Source organism: Macaca thibetana, chromosome 3 (assembly GCF_024542745.1).
Source record: "Macaca thibetana thibetana isolate TM-01 chromosome 3, ASM2454274v1, whole genome shotgun sequence".
Lineage (NCBI taxonomy): Eukaryota > Metazoa > Chordata > Mammalia > Primates > Cercopithecidae > Macaca > Macaca thibetana.
Window position 1 is genome coordinate 23,239,376 of NC_065580.1, and position 23,880 is coordinate 23,263,255.

Here is a 23,880-nt window from a genome sequence, read left to right on the forward strand (position 1 = left end):
ATGGTAGATGTAACTAAGCTGGAAAATTGACTGAGAAATACAGGTAGGCGTAGTGGGAGTTCAGAGTGAAGATGTATTGGACAGCTATTGTCTTCAGTAGAACATCTCCCCCTAAAGCCCTAAAGTATTCCTTACATAGTCAATAGCTCTCGGAAGCTCCACTGTCATGATTTTAGTGCTCTGCTACAAAAGGCAGTATTATCCATTTCCTTACCAGTCTCAACCAGTGCACTCAGGATTGCAGTGGGAACAAGAAAAACATGGGGAGAGAAAAAAATCAGTACTGTATACTAGGCCAGGCCTTCCCAAGACTTCAATCAGGCCCCTTGAGAAGCTGTAAATGTTCATCTCCTGGTGCCAAGGTGTAGTGGTGAGAGAGAAGGCCTGGCTCATCATCTTAGGAAATGAAATTAGTTACAAACACATTCATTCCCAGCCCAAATCCAAAAGCTAATCCTCACCCCAGTTCAGTAATTAGTAGGTGACAGTTTGGAGATTTGAGCCTACAGATTCGAAAAGTCTGGGACTGGAGGTCAAGATCGTGATTTCTGTTCCTGGATTCCCCATGGCCTGGCAAGCCACATCCATCTTCCTCACTCACAAGAGTGTCGGCAGGAGACCAGGGAGGCCTGAATCTCCTTGGCTTCAGTGTCAATCAACAAGTTTTCAATGGGCAACTGCAGGGTGCTTGCTACCCCATGCTAGGTCCTTTGGGCAATCCTTGCAGATTTACAAAGTACAAAAAAAAAACATGACACCAAAAGCAAAGATAGTTAGAGCCAGTAAGACTAATGTGGTGAGTAGAGGCCATTGTGTGTTGGAGCCAGCTCTTACGGACTTCCTGAGAGCCGATGGTTAATATTTCAGAAATTTTGCAAGCCACTTGTTAAATTAGCAGCAGTTTGAAATCACCCATGAGTATTTTCACCAGAGTATTTGTAGTGGCAGGCACTACAAATCAAGGTTTCTCCCCACCCCTCCAGAACTGGTTTCCCAGCACTCCAATAAGGAGTTCCCAAAATATAAGACTTTAAGGCAGGCGAGGGGAGTGGTTTTGCATGCGGGCTATGAAATCACATAGACCTAGGTTAAAAATCCCAGCTCTACTAGCTGGATGACCTGGGACAAATTACTAAACCCCTCTGAGCCTGTTTCTTCATGTGTATAGAGCTCACATGTATTCAACGCTTACTATGTACCAGATATTATTCCCAACATTTATACATATTAATGCATTGATTCCTTGAAACAACCCTAGGAAGAAGAAATTATTATTATCCCCATTCTATAGATGGAGAAAATCAAGCCCAAGAGAGATTCAGGAACTCCACCAATATCACACAGCTAGTCAGGGGCAGAGCTGGGATACAAAGACAGGCATCTTGCCCCAGAGCCTGCCCTCTCACCATCTAGCTCCTCACTGCCCGATACAGGAGCCACTGGCTGCATGGAGCTATCAGGTACTTGAAACAGGGCTGGTGTGACTTGAGAAGTGCTGTAAGTGTGAAATACACATTAGATTTCAAAGACCTCATGTAAAAAAATATATAAAATATCTTGCTAATATTATATCACTTACTTATAGAAATGATAATATCTTGGATATATTGAATTAAATGAAAGATATTATTACTATTCATTGTACTTGTTTCTTCTTAATTTTTTTCTTTTTTTTCTTTTTATTTTTTTGAGATGGAGTTTCACTCTTGTCACTCAGGCTAGAGTGCAGTGGCATGATCTCACCTCACCACAACATTCACCTCCCAGGCTCAAGAGACTCTCCTGCCTCAGCCTCCCGAGTAGCTGGGATTACACGTGTGTACCACCATGCCCAGGTAATTTTTGTATTTTTAGGAGAGATGAGATTTCACCATATTGGCCAGGCTGGTCATGAACTCCTGACCTCAGGTGAACCGCCCACCTCGGCCTCCCAAAGTGCTGAGATTACAGGCGTGAGCCTCCATGCCCAGCTTCTTTTTACTTTTTTTAATATGAGTTGTAGAAAATGTTAAGTGATGTTTGTGATTCACACTACATTTCTGTTGGGGGGTGCCGCTGGCTAGTGCCCTAAACTCCTAGTTTGGTGGATGCATTAAATCAGTTAATGCAAGGAGGACACCTAACACGCTGCCTGAAACAAATTAAGCACCTAATAGCTATTATTCATATTAGTGAGAGGACTGGTTTTCAAATGTTGTAGTCCAGTATTTTTTTTCCCCCCCCCAAAAAAAAAAAAAAAAAAAAGGTTTTTCTAAATTTTTTAAGAGAAAAGTTCTCACTCTGTCACCCAGGCTGGAGTAGAGTGTTATGATCATAGCTCACTGCAGCCTTGAACTCCTGGGCCTAAACGATCCCTCTGCCTCAGCCACCTGAGTAACTAGGACTACAGGCACACGCCAACACACCCAGCTAATTTTTTAAATTTTTTGTAGAGACAGGGTCTATTTTCCCTAGGTTGGTTTTGAACTTCTGGCCTCAAGCAATTCCCCCACTTCAGCCTCCCAAAGTGTTGGGATTACAGGCGTGAACCACCGTGCCCGGCTCGCAAACAACTTCTTATAACAGATTAAAGAGGAGTTTTGCAGTAGTGTAGAGCTTCGAGGAGCCCTCTCCAGGAGCCCAGTCACCCTGGGCACCACCTCCACAAACTGGAAAACCCACACGATGGCATAATCTTTAAGTGTCCTTCAAGCTTTAGCGTTCCCTATCATTCCAGAGAAGTTGAGAAAGTGGTATGGGAAAGAATTAAGGTGTCCGCGGCAGTATATTACAATGATTATGGAAAAACATTCCCATTTTGCTTGGGAAAATCAAAGTGGCTTGGTCCCAGGTCTAGGCACAGCCCAGAAATGGGAGCATCACCAATGCGAATTGGGGGTCACCTGTGGGCTCCTGGATCGTTACCTATACACGTTCGCACGGACAATACCAATGCACCATGTCACCTCTCCGTTTCAGCTGGGTCACAACCTGCCAGATCCCCACCCACCCAGAACCTGGGCAGACCAGACACAGGCTCTAGGCAGGCGCCAATGTCCTAGTCTAGCTCCAGGGCCGGGCAACAGTGACACTCAGCCCAGGCACCACAATGATTTTGCTGTCCTGAAGGCAACTTAGGCTCAACCAGTCCTGGTGTCTGCCAGGCAGGCTCCCAACTCTGCCTCCAGCCCTCGCCCCTGGCTCTGGTATCGTATGTGTGGAAGGGGAGAGCAGCCAACTCTTCGCCGGGCTCTCTAACAAGTTCCGCGGGTCTGTTTGTTAAAGAAAAAATTCCAGTGGGTGCATCCAACACATGGAACTCAAGTACAGAAATTATATTTATCCGCCCCACTGCCAAGGAGATCACATGCCCCGTGAGTCACTCCAGATGTGCTCAAAAACAGAGTCTCTCTGTGGAAGCCCAGTCCCCCAATCCCAGAGAGAGTCAAATGAAGAGAGGTACCGACTCCTGTCCCACCCAGGACGCAGCCTTCAGCCTCCAGCCTTCTGAGGCAGAGTAGGCATTTCTGCACGTCTGCAAAAGGAAGGGAGGGAAGCACTCCATCATCTCACTGGGAAGAACAGCGCGGGCATACCTGCAGCTACTGGGGTTCCATTGGGCTTGAGGGTCGATTCGTCACCTTTTGAAGGACAAGATGCATTGGAAGACGTTGCTGCTTCTGCTGTTGTATTCCAATGCTCAGGCTTCCATGTGCCACAGGTGGAGCAGGGGTGAGTTGCTTTTTATTCATTTGTTTGTCTGATGCTCATTATTCTTTTTTAAATGTAATTCAAAATTTGGAGGGAAGGACATTAGAAGCCCCGCACTCTCCTTTTATCTAATCTCTGTCAATTGCTTGATGCTTCTTGACATGTTCCCCCTTCTTAGAGGGTGATGGGGAAATGACACTGGAAAAAAAATCAAAGCCCCTGAGGGAGCTAGGTCGAGGTGGAGAACCCAGAGAGCATCCCTTTCTGGTATCCCGGAGAGAACTCATTTCTGCTTCATAGAAAGTAGAACTCATTTCTTCGACTGCCCCCACCACCTGCAGCAGTTGGGCCAGACCATCTGGAGAGCAGGTGCTGAGGTCTGCTGCTAAAATGATGGAGTGATGGGGGCTGGGATGCCAAAGGCCTGCTCCCTGGGGGAACGAGAGCAGAAGATCTACAGGACGTTGCCTCCTCACCGGGAGGGGATGCATCTCTGCAGCCAGAGGTGGGCAGGTGAGGAGAGCAACCCTTCAGCCTCCGCCGCACCCACCGGCCCCACCACCTCCTCACAAAGGAAGGGGCCCCAGCAAAGGCTGTTCTCTCATCACTGACTTCCTCCCTCTCAGGATGTAGTTCCTCCTAGCTGGATGGCATCTTTTCTCCATTTCCCTGGGACTGGCTCTGCTTGGTAGACACCGGGAGCACCTCGAGCCAGAGTTTATCACTGTTAGGAAAGGAGGTACCCACAGCACTGCCCACTCTTCACCAATATGAACTGAAATCTTTCCACTGCCTAAAGTCAACTGAGTTCACTCTCCCAGAAAGAACTGCAACAAGAATGGGCTCCTTCAAGTCAGGCCAGTAGGTGTTTCTAGAGATGCAAAATTGGAAGGCAACTGGCATGGTGGCGTGGACGCACCTCCTGCTGGCTTCTCAAGGACCGTGTCAGGGAAGGAAGGAGTGGCCGGAGTGGGGATAGAGCAGCGCAAGAGAAGGATCTGAAATGGGAGGGAGGCAAAAGCTACTGTACTTATGCTGGGTTTCATTTCCTCACGGTTCAACCTGATGTTAGAGACTTACATCTCTAACAGGGATATAAGTCTTTTGAGCTGAGCTGTGAAGTGATCATTGCCCAGAAACAAATAATACAGCATTCTTCATTTTTCTCATAACAACATTGCATACACATGCACATGCACATGTACACCCCTCCCTTTTCCTTTTTTAATTTTTAATGTTTAATTTCTGTGGGTACATAGTTGTTTGTATTTCTGGGGTCTATTAGATGTTTTGATACAGACATGCAGTGAATAGTAATCACATCATGGAAGATGGGGTATCCATCCCCTCAAGCATTTATCCTTCATGTTACAAACAATCCAATGATACTCTTTTATTATTTTTGTTATTTCTTTACTTATTTATTTTTGAGATGGAGTCTCAGGCTGGAGTGCAGTGGTGCAATCTCAGTTCACTGCAACTTCTGCCTCCCAGGTTCAAGCAATTCTCCTGCCTCAGCCTCCGGAGTAGCTGAGATTACAGGCACCCGCCACCACACTTGGCTAATTTTTGTATTTTTAGTAGAGATGGGGTTTCACCATGTTGGCCAGGCTGGTCTCAAACTCCTGACCTCAAGTGCTCCACCCACCTCAGCCTCCCAAAGTGCTGGGATTATAGGTGTGAGCCACAGTACCCGGCTCTCTTTTAGTTCTTTTTAAATATACAATTAAGTTATTATTGACTATAGTCACTCTGTTGTCACACATCCCTGTTCATGATGTGCACAAACTTTGAGGTAGCACTTGGAAGTAAAGAGCAAAGAGATCTTGGAGTTGGGTTCTGTCGCTCCCCTCTTTGTCACACTGGGGATTTGCTTATTAAACGGGATAATAATGCCCATTCTTCCTAATGCACAGGCTGTTACAAAGCCAAAAGGGATCATTTGACTTGCAATATGGCTTATAAACATAACAGCCACATCATGAGCTACTCTGCAAGGGACCTGATTTAAGTTCCATCTCTATTTGGCAGTGTGATCTCAGACAAGTCTCTTAACCTCTCTGAGCTTTAGTTCACTAACAGGTGACATTAACATCCATCACATCAATAAAACTCACCCTCATTGTGTTACTGTGAGGGTCATATTCAAAAATATAGAAGAAAATGCTTTGTAAATGACAAAGCACAATATAAATATTAGCTATTGCCTACCCATTTTTGAAAAATAAAAATTTTTCATTAAAGGAAGTTTGAGGCTCTTAACAGGGGAATCTACAGCAACATTCTGGGAGCAGCTTCTCTGGACCATGTCCTTCCACATCGGGGAAGGTCCTTCCACAGTGAGTTCACAATCCACTGACTCAAAGCCAGCCCATCTGATATCGAGGCCACTACGAGGCAGCGGATGTGACGTGCTAGATTAATGGCTCAAGTCAGCACTCAGAGTCAACAAATGATATGGAGTCCCTCCAACCATCATCAAATGTCTTCCACGTAGCTGATTTTTTTTTTTTCATTTTTAACATTTTTTTCTAATTATAAAAGAAATACACAATTCTTGCCATCTTTTTTTTAAGACAGAATAGGAGTCACACCCAAATGAATAACAGTTTTTCCAAATGTATTATTCATTTCACCTTCATCCTTACCCCCACCCTACCTCCAGCCTCAATTCAAAGTACTCCCTTTGGAAAGTCTTAGGGCAATCTCTTCCTGAGATTTTCCTCTTCCACCCCCTGCCCTTCAGCACCCCGCCCCACTGCTACCCCATGTCCATCCTCCTACCCTCCTGCTCCAACACGTAGAAATGTAGACGTAAACCCACAGGCAATATGCACCCTGCTGTTAGGACTGTCTTTTTCCTACCATCCTCCCAGCCTTTCCCTAAGCGCTCTCTAGGATTCCACCCTGGGAGGCAGCTTTCCATGCCAGGATCCAGGATCACCCATTCCAGCCCCACCAGCTTGATGAAGACCAAATGACTCACCTGTGGCCAAGCCAGGAAAGCCACATCTACACACACACACACACACACACACACACACACACACACAAACACACACACAGGTGGCCCACGTCCCAGCACATACCAGGTCCTGCCAGGGCACTACTGGAAGGGGGAGGACTAGCCATACTTGAGAAACAAATATGCATCTATTAAGGAATATGAATATCTATGCTTTTGTTGAATACACACAAATTATTTTTTAAGTAGTTTAATAGAGCCGCCCTTCCATTTTTTGATGGAACTTATGTCATTTTCAGGTGTCCACTTTAGGGTTGTGTGTGTCCTCAGCCATGAATGTTCCATGAGGGAAAGGCCTGTGGTCAGTACTCAGTAAGTACTCACTGACTGCCAGCCATGGTGGTGCAGGCCTGTAATTCCAATGACTCAGGGGGCTGAGAGGCCAAGAGTTCGAGACCAGCCTGGAAACATAGTGGGACCCCCCTCCCATGTCTTAAAAAATTAAAATTAAAACAAATTAGCTGGGTGTAGCAGCATATGCCTGTAGTCCCAGCTACTGAGAAGGTTAAGGTGGTAGGATCACTTAGGCCCAGGAGGTCAAGGATGCAGAGAGCTATGATTGAGCCACTTCACTCCAGCCTGGATGACAGAGCAAGACCCTGTGTCCAAAAACAAAATTGTTTTAAGTATTAACTGCCCAAGTGCCCCATACAGAGCCATCTTCTCACTCCACAGTAACTCCATGAGGCAGGTGCTATCCTGGCCATTTACAGGTAAGAAAACTGGAGAGTGAGGCAAGAAGTGAAGTGCCCCAGCTCCCCCAGCTGCAAGGGCAGGATTGAAGTTGATCCCCGAGGTCCATCTGCTGTCACAGTGCCCCATGCTCATTCGTCCGCTCTGCATATTTCTCCATCCCCATGGGCCACTCACCTACTCCCGGCAACCCCAAGCTCCCCCTACGTGGTGGAGCTTTCCAGCCAAGAGGAGCTGGCTGCCACAGCCCTCTCAGGAGCTCTCCCAGAGGACCCCCACGCACAGGGCCGAGACCCTGGCTTGCTCAGAATAGCACTGTGTTTACAGAGGGCTGGTCCAGGAGCCAAAAAGTAAATGACATCCGTCAGATCTGGCAAAAGATCTTTTACAAATGAGAGCTTTTCCTTTCCACACCCACTGTCCTTTCCATCGAGTTGCTTCAACTGATTCATTAAAAATACAGTTGTAGTTTGGCTTGAGATGGTCTGCAGCTTGAATCCTTTCCAACAAGCTATTTGCCACAAATGCTACACACAGTTCTGGGGAAAGCATGATTAGCCTGAATATCGTGCTACTGAACATATGGGAGGGATGGGAGGAAAGAAGAAAGAGACTTTTAACCCAGATTACAGAAAGTCAAAGAGAAGGTCGGGCTGCCCAACAAAGACAGGCTACTCCACTGGAGTGCCTCTGGCTGTTTGTCTAGGCAAGAAAGCTTTGAAGGGCTAAGGTGTGGGGGAGGTAGGGGACAGCACTCACTGAGATCAATTAAAAAATAGCTTCTTCCAGGCCCAAAAAGGGACTCCTCAGGGATAAGGAGAGGGTGTGGTGGAGACAGAAGTCAACATCTACTTTCTGATCATTAGCCAAGACAAGAATCACAAATAAACTCTAGATTCACCCTATTAGAAAAGGAAGGATTTTGTAAGGCACTCTATTTGAAAAGAAGAGAGCTTAGTGACCAGGGAAGGTAATGTGTTCCTATGGGATTATTTATTCATCTGATGAACAGGAAGGGGCATGATGCTAGGCACTGGGAGTGCAACAGTGAACAAAATAGACAAAATCCCATACCCTCTAGTGAGAGGAAACAGGCAACAAATATATTTATATTTTAAAATAGGTGATTTGTTGGATGATAATAAAGTAGGGACAGAGGCTAGAGAGTCCAGAGGGTTGTAATTTTAAACAGAGTCATCACAAAGAGCGTTTTTCTCCAGCCACATTCAGGTGCACAGGGGCAGGTGTGGAATGGGGAGAGCTGGATTGTGCTTTTGCCAAGCGATTGCAATGGAACAATAAAGGGCCAGGCGCGGTGACTCACACCTGTAATCCCAGCACTTTGGGAGGCTGAGGCAGGAGGATCACTTAAGGTCAGGAGTTCGAGAGCAGCCTGGCCAGCATGATAAACAACCCCGTCTCCACTGGGAAAAAAAAAAAAAAAAATTAGCCGGGCATGGTGGCACCTGTAGTTCCAACTACTCAGGAGGCTGAGGTGCAAGAATCGCTTGAACCTGGGAGCCAAGATTGTACCACTGCCCTCCAGCATGGGCAACAGAGCAAGCCTCTTGTCTCCAAAAAAAAAAAAAAAGGGGAACAATGAGGGAGAAAAGGAGAATCAAAGCAGGAGAGTGATCCTAAAAGTAGTTCTTTTACCTTGCATATCACATTATTATAAGTCAAAGTCAGAGTTTTGAAAAATATGTATGATCCATTTAAGAATACATTTTCTATCAAATGCATAGGCATTCCTTCATTCATCACTAACTACCATTTATCCTTTCTGGAATTATTCAGAACTGAAGAATGCCCAGTCTCTGGGCAGAGGTACCTATAAAAAAGAGCATTGTTCACTTATCAGTGAGATTGGGTTTTGCAGCCTTGGAGATCTGGATTTTAATCCCAGCCCTACCTCACATAAATCGGATGGCCTAGGGCAATTTTCTTAACCTCCAAGTTTCTTCATCTATAAAATGGAAAGTTCATATTTACCTCACGAGGTACCTATGGACAGCACAAGGCACACAGTGGGTGCCCCTGAGCTATTGCATTATTATATCTGAGCTCCACATGTTAAGAGCTTTAGTCTGAGCTCCAGAGGTATCTCTCAGCAGAAGACATGGACAGAACATGCTATAACACATGAATCATGAACTCTGGATCCAGCTCCTGGACTAACTCAGTCCATGTGGCATGACCTTTAGCAAGTGAGTCACTTGTTCTATGCTGGTCGGTCCCATGTGTCCTAGATGCTCATTCGTGCAGGGAATCAAGGAGGAACTGAGCAGCGCTTGGTTTCCCCACCCCATGGCCAGCCTGGGCAGCCAACTTCCACACAAGTTGACCATTGAGTCTCAGGGCCCTTAGGACAGACACACTGAGTGGCCCTCATGGACACATTCACATCCTGAAGAAATGCCTGGACAGTGGGCTGGGCGGGGAGCATTGAATGGAGAAGAAAGTAAACAAATGGGCCCAATTGTACACAAGCAAAAGAGGCACAAAGTCCGTGCTTCTGACATACATGTCACACCAACCTTCTTGTCTGAGGTTCAGTGCTCAGGTGGCACCTGGGGGGCGTGGGATCCTCCTGCCAGTCTCTGGTCTCCCCACCCCACTCTTAGAGGGGGTGCCGTTGCTAATGGGCATCCAGGGAGGAGCACTCAGGCCTCCCTCCCATCAGCCTTGTGAAGGCTGGGCTGCCCAGAGCACTTTACTCACAGGGAGCAGGGAGCAGGGAGCAGGGAGCAGGGAGCAGGGAGCTGAACTTAAAGCGACCTCCATAAGTTTGAGGGATGGGGCAGAAGGAAAAGGAAGAAAAACCAGCAAAGCCCTGAAGAGTCTCCAAGGCTGTTGTTTTGGTTTGGTTGTATCACTACCTAGTTTATGTTTTCTTAAATCATTCCAAAATGTATCCTGAGACTGCACCTAGAGCACTGCATTACACACACACAGAGGTGAGGCAGGGGCTGCACATAGCCCATTCGCTCCCTCCCAGGGCCTGGCAACCCTGACGAAACGTTTCAGGGTGGCGTGCAGCAAGATGCAAAACGTGCGGCCTGGATGAAGAAACATAGAGGTAGAGAAGGAAAACCACCACGTACAGTGGGGTTCCCAGGAAAGTCTTCCTGCGGAAACAGGATTTTCTAAAATGTAGGAGCCAGTCTAGTTTCCAGCTTTGCACATAAACATCTTGGAGTTTGCCAGCCCTTGTTTCAGCCATCAGCATTTCTGGTGGGGTCCAGCCTTTGTCATTATGGACAAGAACATATTGGAGTGATTGTACATTGTGAAATTTGACCTCTGTGTTGTGACATTGATCAGATAGAGCTATTTCTCACCCACCACCTCCAGCCTTTCCAGTGGAGATTCCCTCTAGGTCTTGCCTCACACAGGGAGTCAGATCTGGGCGGCTGCTGAACCACTGAGATGTCTGCCCTAGAGCTGGCTGCACTCCAGCAGCCTAAGGGGCATAACCTTCCCTACCCCTGCCCAATGCACAAGGTCAAAGCAGCCACAGAAATGTAAGGGGCCGCACTGCTAGGGCTGGTGGACCAGTACAGGGGTGGGGGTGAGGAAGGGAGGGAGAGAGACCCATCTTTAAGATTCCTGTGCTTCCCACACATACATTCTGATTTTTTACTTTTTAAATGGATTGGTAGGACTTCTTTTTTAGCTTCTAGATATTGATCCTTATCAGTTACATTCATTGGAAATGCTTTCTTCCATTTGCTTGGCTTTTTCTTTTCTTTTCTTTTCTTTTTTTTTTTTTTTTTTTGAGACAGGGTCTCATTCTGTCACCCAGGCTGGCATACAGCATACAGTGGCTAATCACAGCTCACTGCAGCCTTGACCTCCCAGGCCCAATTGATCCTCCTGCCTCAGCCTCCCAAGTAGCTGGGATCACAAGCATGTGCCACCATGCCCAGCTAATTTTTTTTTATTTTTAGTAGAGACGGGTCTCACTTTGTTGCCCAGGCTGGTCTCAAATTCCTGGGTTCAAGTTATCCACCCGCCTCAGCTTCCCAAAGTCCTGAGATTACAAGTGTGAGCTGCCGCGCCTGGTACAAACTTACATCCTAAAGCAATAGCCATTCCCCTTGTCTGAAGGCTGAAGCTATTTCTAAGTCTCCACCAAACTATGTTATTATTCAGTACGATACCAAGAGCTATTGGAAATGACAGAGTTTCCATTATCAAGCTCAGCTTTGAATCAGGAAGTATTTTCTTCTTGGCTCTTTGAGAACTAGGGGTCCGCCTGGGGTGAGCATGTTAAAGGCATGTTGCTGTTCGCAGGGCAACAACTGAGTGAAGAAAGTCCAGGTCTAAGATCATGAATAACTTCCAGGCAGGCAGCCACAGGCTGGCTGTGATTACAGAGAGCAGGAAGGGCTCCACGCCCTGACATTCCCTCCCTATCGCCTTCATCTGCTGGGACTGGGGTTTTTGTTTTGTTTTGTTTTGTTTGTTTGTTTTTTTAAGGGAACAATACCTTTAATTTGGCAATAAGAGATCAATTCTCGCAGAATTAAAGAAGTCAAGTCGCTCTTAGATCCTATCCTAAGAAGGGGGTTTCATCCACCCCCTTTCTTCCTGGCGGGAAGAAAAGAAGAGCATGAAGAAAGAAACAGGCACACCTTGACCTAAGACCAACTCATCTCATACCAAAGAGAAAGCAGAGACAAAACCCATGCCCTCTCTGTGCCTGCACTCCTCACCTCCAAGAACGTGATGACCTTGGGCTCTTCAGTTGGCCTTGTAAGGCCCCATCAGACAGGCAAGAACTCTGAATTGTTTTATGGTAGAAGGACACCATCGGCCTGTGATGTGGATAACACAGATCTGGCTGCCTACTGGAGCCTGGGAGCTGGAAAAAGTCCCAGTGCCTACGTTTCACTCCCAGAGATGCCCACAGATTGGCCTGGAGTGTGGTCTTGGGTATTCGGGTTTCTAAAAGTGCCCAGATGAATCGAATGTCTAGTCAAGGCTGGGAACCACCGGTCTAACCAGAGAGCGGCCACACAGCCTAGGGTCAGCGTCTTCCACACAATTTCAGGTCAGGCTCACTCTCACTAGGACAGTGGTTCTCAACCTTGGCTGTCATTAGAAGCACTTAGGAAGCTTTACGAAATCATAATGTGTTGGTTGCACTCTGGTTCAGTTAAATCAGAACTCTGGAGCCAGGTCCAAGAAACCGCTTTGGTGACTCTAACAGCGTGATCTAGTGGCGTCACAGACACCTCGCTCTCCTGCGTTCCACCTGACACTACAGGCACTGGCAGTGGATGAACAGGGGCAAAGGCTTCCTTAAGTCATGAAATCTATGATTCTGTGGGAAACTGGCTCTTTTTTGGCAGACTCTGCTGAAATGCTGGGCTAGTGAATACTGCCATGGAGCTGATGGCTTCTTCCCCGAGCATGGTCTGGCAAAACAGAGCTGGTCACTCTGCTGGCCGAGGCGACCATTAGTGCAGGAATTTGGTCATCGACAGCTATGCCTGGCACACACCCTAGAAGCCTGCCAGGCTCTGCCACGGGTACAGAAATATAAAACTATATGGATCCCAGTCCTTGAGGAACTTGTGGTATCGATCATAAATGAGTTACTAAGAAAGTAATTTACAGCAATACTATGATACATCCATCAGGCTTTTCTGGGACATGGGAGATCCCCACCAGTGAACTTTACAGGAAAGTTCCTCTAGGTTAAAGATGTTTCCTTTTTTGTTTGTTTGTTTTTATCATTTCTGATGGAAATCTTTCTAAAATGATTTCCATCCTTCTCTGCCTTTTTTTTTTTTTTTTTTTTTTTTTTGAGATGGAGTCTCACTCTGTCGCCAGGCTGGAATACAGTGTGGCACAATCTCGGTTCACTGCAAGCTCTGCCTCCCGGGTTCAAGCAATTCTCCTGCCTCAGCCTCCCAAGTAGCTGGAATTACAGGCACGCACCACCATGTCCAGCTAATTTTTGTATTTTTAGTAGAGATGGGGTTTCACCATGTTGATCAGGATGGTCTCAAACTCTTGGTCTCATGTGATCTGCCCGCCTTGGCCTCCCAAGTGCTGGGATTATAGGGCCACCGCGCCCAGCCTGCCTTCTTTAACTGCGTACACTGAACATAATTTGACCCTTTTCTCGGTGGCTCAAGGGCACTATTATCAACTAGCAGAGCTGCCATGTATGATTAAGCAAAATATGCCTGTGCAACTTCAGGAGGTGCCAACACCTTATAGTCTTGATTTTTACCGTTATTTCCCCAGTTTTCTGGTAGATCACAATCAAGTGTCTTAAAGGAGCTGTACCTTTTTCTCTCAGCTGCCGATCATTTCTGCACAGTGCCTGCTCCCCAGAGGGGCCGTGGAGGTGACCAGGGCTATTTGCTCCTAGCCTGACGTGGTCATAGAGAACTGCAATTTATAATGATCTTTCCTATACCCTCTGATGTTCTGTCTTCTCCCTCACTTGACCCCAGCCAGTGCCTAATTCTTGCTATCCTACGTACCTCTAGTAGCCATTCATCTTCCTCCAGTTACCACTTTCTACATGCAACCACTGGGGAACAGCATTGTCAAGTCACTGACTTTATACTAAATGCATTCCTAAATCAGCCAGCCTTGGCTGGGTGCGGTAGCTCATGTTTGTAATCCCAGCACTTTGGGAGGCCGAGGCAGGCAGACCACTTGAGGTCAAGAGTTCAAGACTAGCCTGGCCAACATGGTGAAATTCTGTCTCTACTAAAAATGCAACAATTAGCCGGGCATGGTGGCACGCACCTGTAATCCCAGCTACTTGGGAGGCTAAGGCAGGAGAATCACTTGAACCCAGGAGGTAGAGGTAAGAGTGAGTCAAGATTGAGCCACTGCACTCCAGCCTGGGTGACAGTGCAAGACTCCATCTCAAACAAACAAACAAAAAAATCAGCCAGCCCTTGGAGAAAGCTCTGAGCTTGACCCCACAATGATGCCCTAGATCCAAGGGCCAGGGTCTTGTGCAGCTCTCTTCCTTTATTTTGTCACCTGTGTTCAGATTCTTGGCAGCTATATTTTGGATGTGCCTGAGGTAGCCAGAAGCCTGATCTTCTGATTTAAAAGGGCATAAACCAGCACTTCATAGTGGTAACATGCTAAGATGTGTGCTGTGCTATCAGGGAACAGTGTTTTCAGGGAACTCACTCATCGACTTTGGAGCTTTTTGTTTGCTCATCATTTCTGCTTTGCTTTATTTTGCTTTGGTTTAATATAAATTCCCTAAGGCATGTGTATCCCTAGGCATATAGATTTTACAAAACTTTCTCAAATGGTTCTTCCTTTTTCTTTTTCTTTTCTTTTCTTTTCTCGTTTTCTCAGATGGTTCTGATGAGCAGCCAGTTTTTCAGCCACTGGTCTGGCATGCCTGAGAGCTTTCTAGGCCACACCAGGGGGGTGTGTCACCTCTCTCCTCACTCTATGTCCACCACCACTTTCAAGTCAGTCCTTTTTTTTTTTTTTTATTACATGGAGTCTCGCTCTGTTGCCCAGGCTGGAGTGCAATGGCGCAGTCTTGGCTCACTACAACCTCCACCCCCCATGTTAAAACGATTCTCCTGCCCCAGCCTTCCAAGTAGCTGCAATTACAGGCACCTGCCACCGCGTCTGGCTATTTTTTTGTAATTTTAGTAGAGACGGGGTTGCACCATGTTCGCCAGGCTGGTCTCGAACTCCTGATCTCAGGTGTTCCACCCGCCTTGGCCTCCCAAAGTGCTGGGATTACAGGCATGAGCCACCAATCCTGGCCAAGTCAGTCCATTTTTAAGACTCCTTGACTACCCCGCAGGTGGATCAGAGGGAAAAGTCCTGGGTGCACACAGCAGCCAGAAACTCACTGTTTTCTTTCTTTCAGCCGTGCTCTTCCCTGCTGCCCACCGGCCAAAGAGGTCCTCATCACGCTGCCATTGAACCCAGTCCTGCAGACCTCCCTGGAGGAAGTGGAGCTGCTCTTCGAGGTAGGCAGAGGGGAATGTGCTCAATCCAAGTCACCCAAAAGGCACTGCACTTTCTCTCTCTTTTTTGGAAAAGGAGAAGTGACCTGAGCCCCTGACCATGAGTGACCCCTGCTGTGGTAGGGACTAGCCTAATTTGTAGAGGTCACAGAATCTTGCTCATTCAGAAAGTATTCCTCATGCCTCCTGTCTTTCCCACATGCTATAACAGAGAATGATGGCGTTAGGAGTTCAGTTCAGTTTAAATTAAAATTAGAATTGGCCCATAGGCATCAATCCTGGCGCCCAGGCAGCAGAGTGTGGCAAAATTCCCAAGCAAAGGCCTTGAGGCAGGACTTGCCAGGAAATGCCAAGCTGTTGTCTGGGTGCAGCCATGTCTCCAAGGCCCTGCATGCTGTGACAGCAGTGCTGTCTGGATGAGCTGCCAGCCCAGCTGGGTTTCTGGAAGCCACGGACCACCCTGCCAGCTCTCTTCCACTGCCTCTCACCTTGCATCACTGAGACCCCACTCCTCCTCCAAACCACAGGGTCAGTTTCCCAAGGCCACCCAGATTGGTTCAGTGTTATGATTCCAGGCTCGAGATCTGAGCTTTAGTCCTGGCTCTGTCACCCGTCCGCTGTGCCACCTTGCATAAGCCATAGTTTCTCTCTGGGCCTGACTCTCCTCATCTGTTAAATGAGAGAATTCAACTATGCTGTCCAAAATTCCCCTCCCGCTGTGACATCCTCTGACTCCATGCACTAGGACTGTCTGGTTAAGAAAGAGACAGCTGGGCCAGGTGCAGTGGCTCGTGCTTGTAATCCCAGCACTTTGGGAGGCTGAGGCAGGTGGATCACCTGAGGTCAGGAGTTCGAGACCAGCCTGGCCACCATGGTGAAACCCCATCTCTACCAAAAATACAAAAATTAGCCAGGCGTGGTGGTGTGCACCTGTAATCCCAGCTACTTGGGAGGCTGAGGCAGGAGAATCACTTGAACCCGGCAGGTGGAGGTTGCAGTGATCTCAGATCATGCCACTGCACTCCAGCCTGGGTGACAAAGCGAGACTCCATCTCAAAAAAATAAAATAAAGTAAGAGATAACTTGCTGTAGCCATGTAGTTAAGTCAGGGGAGAGATTTCAAATCCTGCCTTGGGAACCAGACTGGGAAATGCAGAGTCTTTGCCTAGTCTTGAACATGGGAGTCACACGAAGAGATCTGTATTTCAGAAAGATCATAGACAGTGCCATGGAGGATGAACTAGGGCAGGGGAAGACGGAGACAGAGAGAAGAGTTAGGATTTGGAGTCATTCCGTCCCGACTGTGAGCCTGGCACTACGCAGGGAAGTGCATGGCAGACCCAGTTCCTACGCTTAGTGGGCAGGTGAGAGAAAAGGGCAAACCTCTGTATCCCACTTGATTCCTAGCACAATCCTCTGCATCCTTCAAACTCTGAACATTTTTCCAGAGGTCTTATAGTAAATATAAAGAAACTAGAGCTATACCCAAATAAATAGATTGTTTGCCAAGGATGTACTTCTTGACTTTTCCAAAAGCTGCCAAGAAGAATCAGTTAGAACATCAGTCATTTGGCTTGGCGCAGTAGCTCATGCCTGTCATCCCAGCACTTTGGGAGGTCGAGGCTGGGGGATCATCTGAGGTCAGGAGTTTTCGAGACCAGCCGGACCAACATGGTGAAACCCCATCTCTACTAAAAATACGAAAAACTAGCCGGGCATGGTGGCGGGCACCTATAATCCTGGCTGCTTGGGAAGCTGAGACAGGAGAATCTCTTGAACCCGGGAGGTGGAGGTTGCAGTGAGCTGAGATCGTGCCACTGCATTCCAGCCTGAGTGACAGAGTGAGACTCCATCTCAAAAAAAAAAAAAAAAAAAATCAGTAATTTTATGACCTTTATGTCTGAACTCTTTTTTGAAAGCTGGTTTAACACAGAAGAGAAACAGGAAGGGACCAACAGCCCGATCCAGTCACACCTTGTCTTTGAATAGAAAAACCAAGCTAATGCAGAAAGAGTCTCCCAGCTTCTGCCTTAAAATTATCTGAAATAGTTGATGCTTTAGATGATCTTTGTTGGGTGGGAGAAAGAAAGGGAAGAAGGAATTTATCCAGGACACTAGAAACTATAATTAGTCCCTTAAATACTGGCTTTGAACCAGGCACTCTATTAGCTTTGTCCATATTTGTCTTATTTACCTCTCACAATATCCCAGTGAAGTAGATGCTGTTACTAATTATTTACACAGAGAAGGAAAGTGAGGCTCAGAGAAGTTAAGTAACTTGTCCAAGATCACACAGCAAGTGAGAAAGTCACAACTGGAACTCAGGTCTCTTGGGTTCCAAAGCTCTTTTGGCAGCTGCCTCCCTAAGGGAAGGTGTGTGATAATGAATACAACTGTGTCCTCAGCAATGCCCCACTTCATATTTTTGCACATTCACGTTTCTCACCAGTTCCTGCTGGCCGAACTTGAGATCAGCCCTGACCTGCAGATCTCCATCAAGGACGAGGAGCTGGCCTCCTTGCGGAAGGCCTCGGACTTCCGCACTGTCTGCAACAACGTCATCCCCAAGAGCATCCCAGACATCCGCCGGCTCAGCGCCAGCCTCTCCAGCCACCCTGGCATCCTCAAGAAAGAAGACTTTGAAAGGACAGTGCTGACCCTAGCCTATGCGGCCTACCGCACAGCCCTGTCCCATGGCTATCAGAAGGACATCTGGGCGCAGTCCCTCGTTAGCCTCTTCCAAGCCCTGAGGCATGACTTGATGCGCTCCTCACAGCCGGGAGTACCTCCCTGAGAGACTGGCCCACACCAGGACCTCGGAGCAGGGACCAGCACAGTAATCCAGAAAGTCTTCATTCTCTATTCCATTTACAGAGACCAGCAACAAAACACGTACCACTGACACAGAGCAGCAGAGATCAAACACAGTAACGCCGATGCTCTTTTCTCTCCTTGTAGTTTCCTAGAAGACATATCTGATTCATGCCATCATGTGACCTGGAAGGGCTGGAGTAGTAATTCAAGATGCCTCCATGGGCAGAATGGGTTGCCTGTGGCAGGCAGAGGTCTGATATGCTTCAACCCAGAGCACCAGCCACACACACTCAAGAGTGAAGACAGGCCGGGCACAGCGGCTCATGCCTGTAATGCCAGCACTTTAGGAGGCTGAGATGGGAGGATTATTTGAGGTCAGGAGTTCAAGACCAACCTGGGCAACACAGTGAAAACCCATCTCTACTAAAATCACAAAAATCAGCCGGACACGGTGGCGCATGCCTGTAATCCTGGCTACTCAGTAGGCTGAGGCAGGAGAATCATTTGAACCCAGGAGGTAGAGGTTGCAGTGAGCTGAGATCATGCCACTGTACTCCAGCCTGGGGAACAAAGTGAGACTCTGTCTCAAGAAAAAAAAAAAAAAACATTAAAAAAGGATTGAGGAAGGAGCTAAAGGAGACATCATGGCAGGAAGATGGGGGACAGATTCCTTCGGTCCTAAGGGACTAGGGTGCTGGGATGAATGAACATTTTTCCAGAGGTTCTATAGTAAATATAAAGAAACTAGAGCTATACCCAAATAAATATATTATTTGCCAAGGATATACTTCTTGACTTTTCCAAAAGCTGCCAAGAAGAATCCATTAGAAAATCAGTAATTTTGGCCGGGCGCGGTGGCTCACGCCTGTAATCCCAGCACTTTGGGAGGCCGAGGCGGGCGGATCACAAGGTCAGGAGATCGAGACCACGGTGAAACCCCGTCTCTACTAAAAATACAAAAAATTAGCCGGGCGCGGTGGCGGGCGCCTGTAGTCCCAGCTACTCAGGAGGCTGAGGCAGGAGAATGGCGTAAACCCAGGAGGCAGAGCTTGCAGTGAGCCGAGATCGCGCCACTGCACTCCAGCCTGGGCGACAGAGCGAGACTCTGTCTCAAAAAACAAAAAAAAGAAAGAAAGAAAGAAAATCAGTAATTTTATGACTTTTATGTCTGAACTCTTCTTTTTTGAAAGCTGGCTTAACACAGGAGAGAAACAGGAAGGGGCCCACAGCCCAGTCCAGCCACACCTTGTCTTTGAATAGTAAAACCAAGCTAATGCAGAAAGAGTCTCCCAGCGAACAAGGTGGCATGAAGACCCGTGCCTGTCTGTCTTCATGTGAAAATAATTTAGCATCATCAGAGCACTAAATGCTCCAAACAAAAATGATTTTCAGATGACAGAATTCTACCCTTTCAAATGCCAAAACTTTCCTTTTAGAGATATTGACTCGATATCTATTTAAACTATACATACATATCACCTTAAGCTTTTGTTTAGTGTAAGATCATCATTTAAACATTCTTGCCGGGCGCGGTGGCTCAAGCCTGTAATCCCAGCACTTTGGGAGGCCGAGACGGGCGGATCATGAGGTCAGGAGATCGAGACCATCCTGGCTAATGCGGTGAAACCCCGTCTCTACTAAAAAATACAAAAAACTAGCCGGGCGAAGTGGCGGGTGCCTGTAGTCCCAGCTACTCGGGAGGCTGAGGCAGGAGAATGGCGTGAACCCGAGAGGAGGAGCTTGCAGTGAGCTGAGATCCGGCCACTGCACTCCAGCCTGGGTGACAGAGCGAGACTCCGTCTCAAAAAATAAAATAAAATAAAAAAAATAAATAAATAAACATTCTTGTGTGTGTGCGTGTGTGTGTGTGTGTGTGTGTGTGTGTGAGATATGAGAGAGATGGAGTCTCGCTCTGTCGTCCTGGCTGGAGTGCAGTGGCACTATCTCGGCTCACTGCAACATCTGCCTCCTGGGTTCAAGTGATTCTTCTGCCTCAGCCTCCCAAGTAGCTGGGACTATAGGCGTGCACCACCACACCTGGCTAATTTTTGTATTTTTAGTAGAGACGGTTTTTTACCATGTTGGCCAGGCTAGTCTCGAACTTCCGGCCTCAAGTGATCCACCTGCCTCAGGCTCCCAAAGTGTTGGGATTATAGGTGCAAGCCATTGCACCCGGCCACATCATCATTTAAATATTCTAATGAAGAAGTTGGATAAGATAATCTCTAAGACTCTAAGACTCCCACCTATGAAGTTTCTGCAATCGTTTAACTGTGAGATGCTATAAGGAGAGCACCTGGACCTAAGAATCTGCTCAACTGTTTGTACCGACGCTGACAGGTCCCAGACTCCTCATTCCGTGTTCAGTTCTGAGTTTTTCTGCTGTCTCCCTCACTGTCAGACTATTAGAGCATATTTTCCTTTGTTGCCAATACAACTTGCCCTTCACAGTCTGTTCTTTCTTAGCTGGCCATCGCCTACAAACTAAGATAGCCAGGCTTGTTATAATTCTATGTTAAATAAGAGTTAATAGATAAAGGCCTCTGCTAGGGGTTGAATGTCTGGGTCCTAATAAGGATTCCTCATTAGCTCAGAGATCTTTCTGGCTTCTCCTAAGTTTACGGCTGTGTTCTGCAAGCTAAAGCTGCAATAAGTCTGATCTTGGAATGAGTGAGGATTTATTGGGCTAAATTTGATTCTGAAATGGGTATTTAACAATTGTCATTTGATAAGGATGAGGTCTGGACTCCTTCAAAATCTTTGAGCAAATAAGCTTTGCCTAGCAGTGCTACCTGCATGATCTTTTTGGAGAAATACTGGGATGCAGGAAGAAGGTATTCATCATCAGAGAAAAACACAGTTTTGCATCCTGATATTCTCAGGCTCAGAAGATTAGTAAGTCTCAGTCTCTCTTTCTCATTCCTTGACCATACTGCTCTTTTACCTCCTTCAAATACAGATTCTGATGTATGCTTTTTTTGTTCAATCTTTCTCTTTCTAAATGTACATGTTCTCTCTGACACGGTCACTCTGCTTGTCTCTTTCTTTCTTTGTTTTTTTTAGTTGGTAGCTCTGCTGCTCTATATTTGGGCCCAGTTCCATATATCTTTGGGTCTGTTTTTCGATGCATCTGCAAGACTCTTCTGCTTGACTTTTGCTCTATCTCTGCTGACCCACACTCTAACACTCACTGTCTGTCAGTCTTCTCTGGGTATCATTGTTTAAATAAAGCAAAAGTCAGTGTACAGACGGTGTTGGGATCGCCCAGAGGCAGATAAACACGGTAGCCTACCTTCACTGTTTGTACTTTTCCTAGATGTCAGGTGGGGAGTGGATTAGCAATGGCCTCAGTCCCTAGACACTGTGCAATACCCTGATAGTCAGTGTCCCGCCCTGAGGCTCCACTCCCTTGACAATGGATCTGAAAACTTTCTTGTACTCAGAATCATCAGATAGAAAGGCCCACCCCTGTAGTCCCTGACCACCATGTTATGTAGATGGCTGCTCCCAGTAGTTAAGAAATCCATGAATGGGAGGATGGTTCCCAGGAACACTCACCCAGCAACAAAAAAATTAAACACAAATTGGGGCCTGAATTTCTATGGCAATCAATGACTGAAAAAAAAAATAGAAAAAAGAAGGACATGACCTTTTTAAAGACAGATGAAGACTCGTTTTCAGTAACTAGAATCCTAAAAATTATTTTAATCTGAATGCAGATAATTGTTTACCCACAGTTTTATAACAATGACTTCATTGACATGCAGAATCGAATACTATGATCACCACCAGCAGCCAGCAAACCCTATTCTTTGCCCAAGGAACAGTAGAAATGTAGACTAGACAGACAAACGGGGTCTCCTATTTTGCCTCATTAGTGCCACACTCTACACAACTAGTCATGAAGGGGTCACATTTGGTTATAATTACTATTAGAATAATATGGGAGTGTGATGTTTATAGTGGAAACTTGCCCATGACTTATGTAACCATTTCTGCTGACAAATTTTAGGATCTAAAAACTTTGTGGGTTTTTTTGTTTTGTTTTTGTTTGTTTTTTGAGACAGTCTCTCTCTGTCCCCAGGCTAGCGTGCAGTGGCGCCTCTGCCTACAGGGTTCAAGCGATTCTCCCACCTCAACCTCCCGAGTAGCTGGGACCATAGGTGTACATCACCATGCCCTGCTAATTTTTTTGTATTTTTAGCAGAGATGGGGTTTCACCATGTTGGCCAGCCTGGTCTCAAACTCCTGACCTCAAGTGGTCTGCCGGCCTTGGCCTCCCAAAGTGCTAGGATTACAGGCGTGAGCCATCGCGCCCGGCCCACGATCTAAAAACTTTCTACGTTTCCTCCATCGTTGGCATCCTCACAGCTATCTCCAGTGTCACTCAAGAGACATCAACAAACATTTAACTGCTGAAACCTTCATTGCTCTGTCACCTCACCTTGAGTCTAACAAATCAAAGTATTTCTGCAGGTCCAACAGTCTAAAATTAAATGCTTGTTAAATTATTTTGTACAACACCCCTTACTTTCCTAATCCATTTCAATATCTTATTTTTTTTATTGTGGTAAAAAACACATCACGTAAAATTTACCATCTTAACCATTTTTAAGCATATAATACAGCAGTGTTAACTCCATGAATGTTGCTGTACGACAGACCCCCAGAACTTTCTCATCTTGTAAGTCTGAAGCTCTATACGCATTGAACAACTCCCCCTTTCCCCCTTCCCCCTGCCTGCCCCAGCTCTTGGTACCATTATTCTGCTTTCTGTTTTTGAGAGTCTGACTACTTAAGATACCTCATACAAGTGGGATCTGGCTTACATTTCTTGAGCATTGTATTCTGGAAAAGTGTTTCCTTCCTCTGAAAAATGGGTAGAGTTCTGAAGGAGAACTACTGGTGTTATTGTATCACTTGCTGTACCTATTTTTATTTAACAAATATTCGTCTACGGTATAATAAAAATGTCATGATTGAGTTGCTCACCGGAATCTTTGTTATCTCAGAGTATCTCGCTGAGGAATCTGAAATGGTTCATGGGTTTAACAGTGGATGTTGACTTCCACAGCTGCTTATAATTATCCGGTGTCTTTAATGTTTGCGACCAAAACATCACACGTGGTATTGTTCATTCTGAGTTTCAAAATCATAACCAAAAAAATGAGGCCAGAATGTAGTAAATACAGTAGCCAGTCTTTAACATGCATTTAAAGAGTTGAGTCATCCTAGCCCATCCTATGATGGCAAGATAATTTCAAAGGGGACCTGGGCTGTCCACAGTTGCACCTGCCTTAAAAGTCAAGAAGAATTTGTTTTTTGGGTGACTTCCCTGGTCACTTTAGCCTGGGGATCATTTCCAAGTAGTATAGCTGCAGATCTTGGAACGCCATTCCTGTGTTCTGTGAATTCAAGACAACGTGGGTTTTATAACCCTTTGACTCTGCTCAGCATCTCCCAGATCAAGGTAAGGTCATGTTGCCAGGAACCACTACTTACAGAATGTTTGGGCTTTTGCTTTTGCTTTTCTTCCTTGCCCCAAATCCACATGTCCGTTCTGAGAAAAGAAGCTAACAACTTCTTCCAGTCTGTAAGCAGGAGAAATTCCAGAGTTCAGCTGCAGCTAAGACCTTGTCCCTGAACTCGTCAACTTCTTCCCTGCCCTCCCACCTCCTC

General features: G+C 46.5%; 1 protein-coding gene across 1 annotated transcript; it reads left to right on the plus strand.

Moving 5' to 3' along the window:
* Positions 1–3,367: 3,367 nt before the first annotated feature.
* Positions 3,368–19,345, plus strand: FAM180A (family with sequence similarity 180 member A). The gene is given in 4 exon segments (XM_050782426.1): positions 3,368–3,711; positions 15,288–15,331; positions 15,334–15,390; positions 17,837–19,345. Coding segments are annotated over 4 exon segments (522 nt in total). The 5' UTR covers positions 3,368–3,635; the 3' UTR covers positions 18,182–19,345.
* The last annotated feature ends 4,535 nt before the right edge of the window (positions 19,346–23,880 follow it).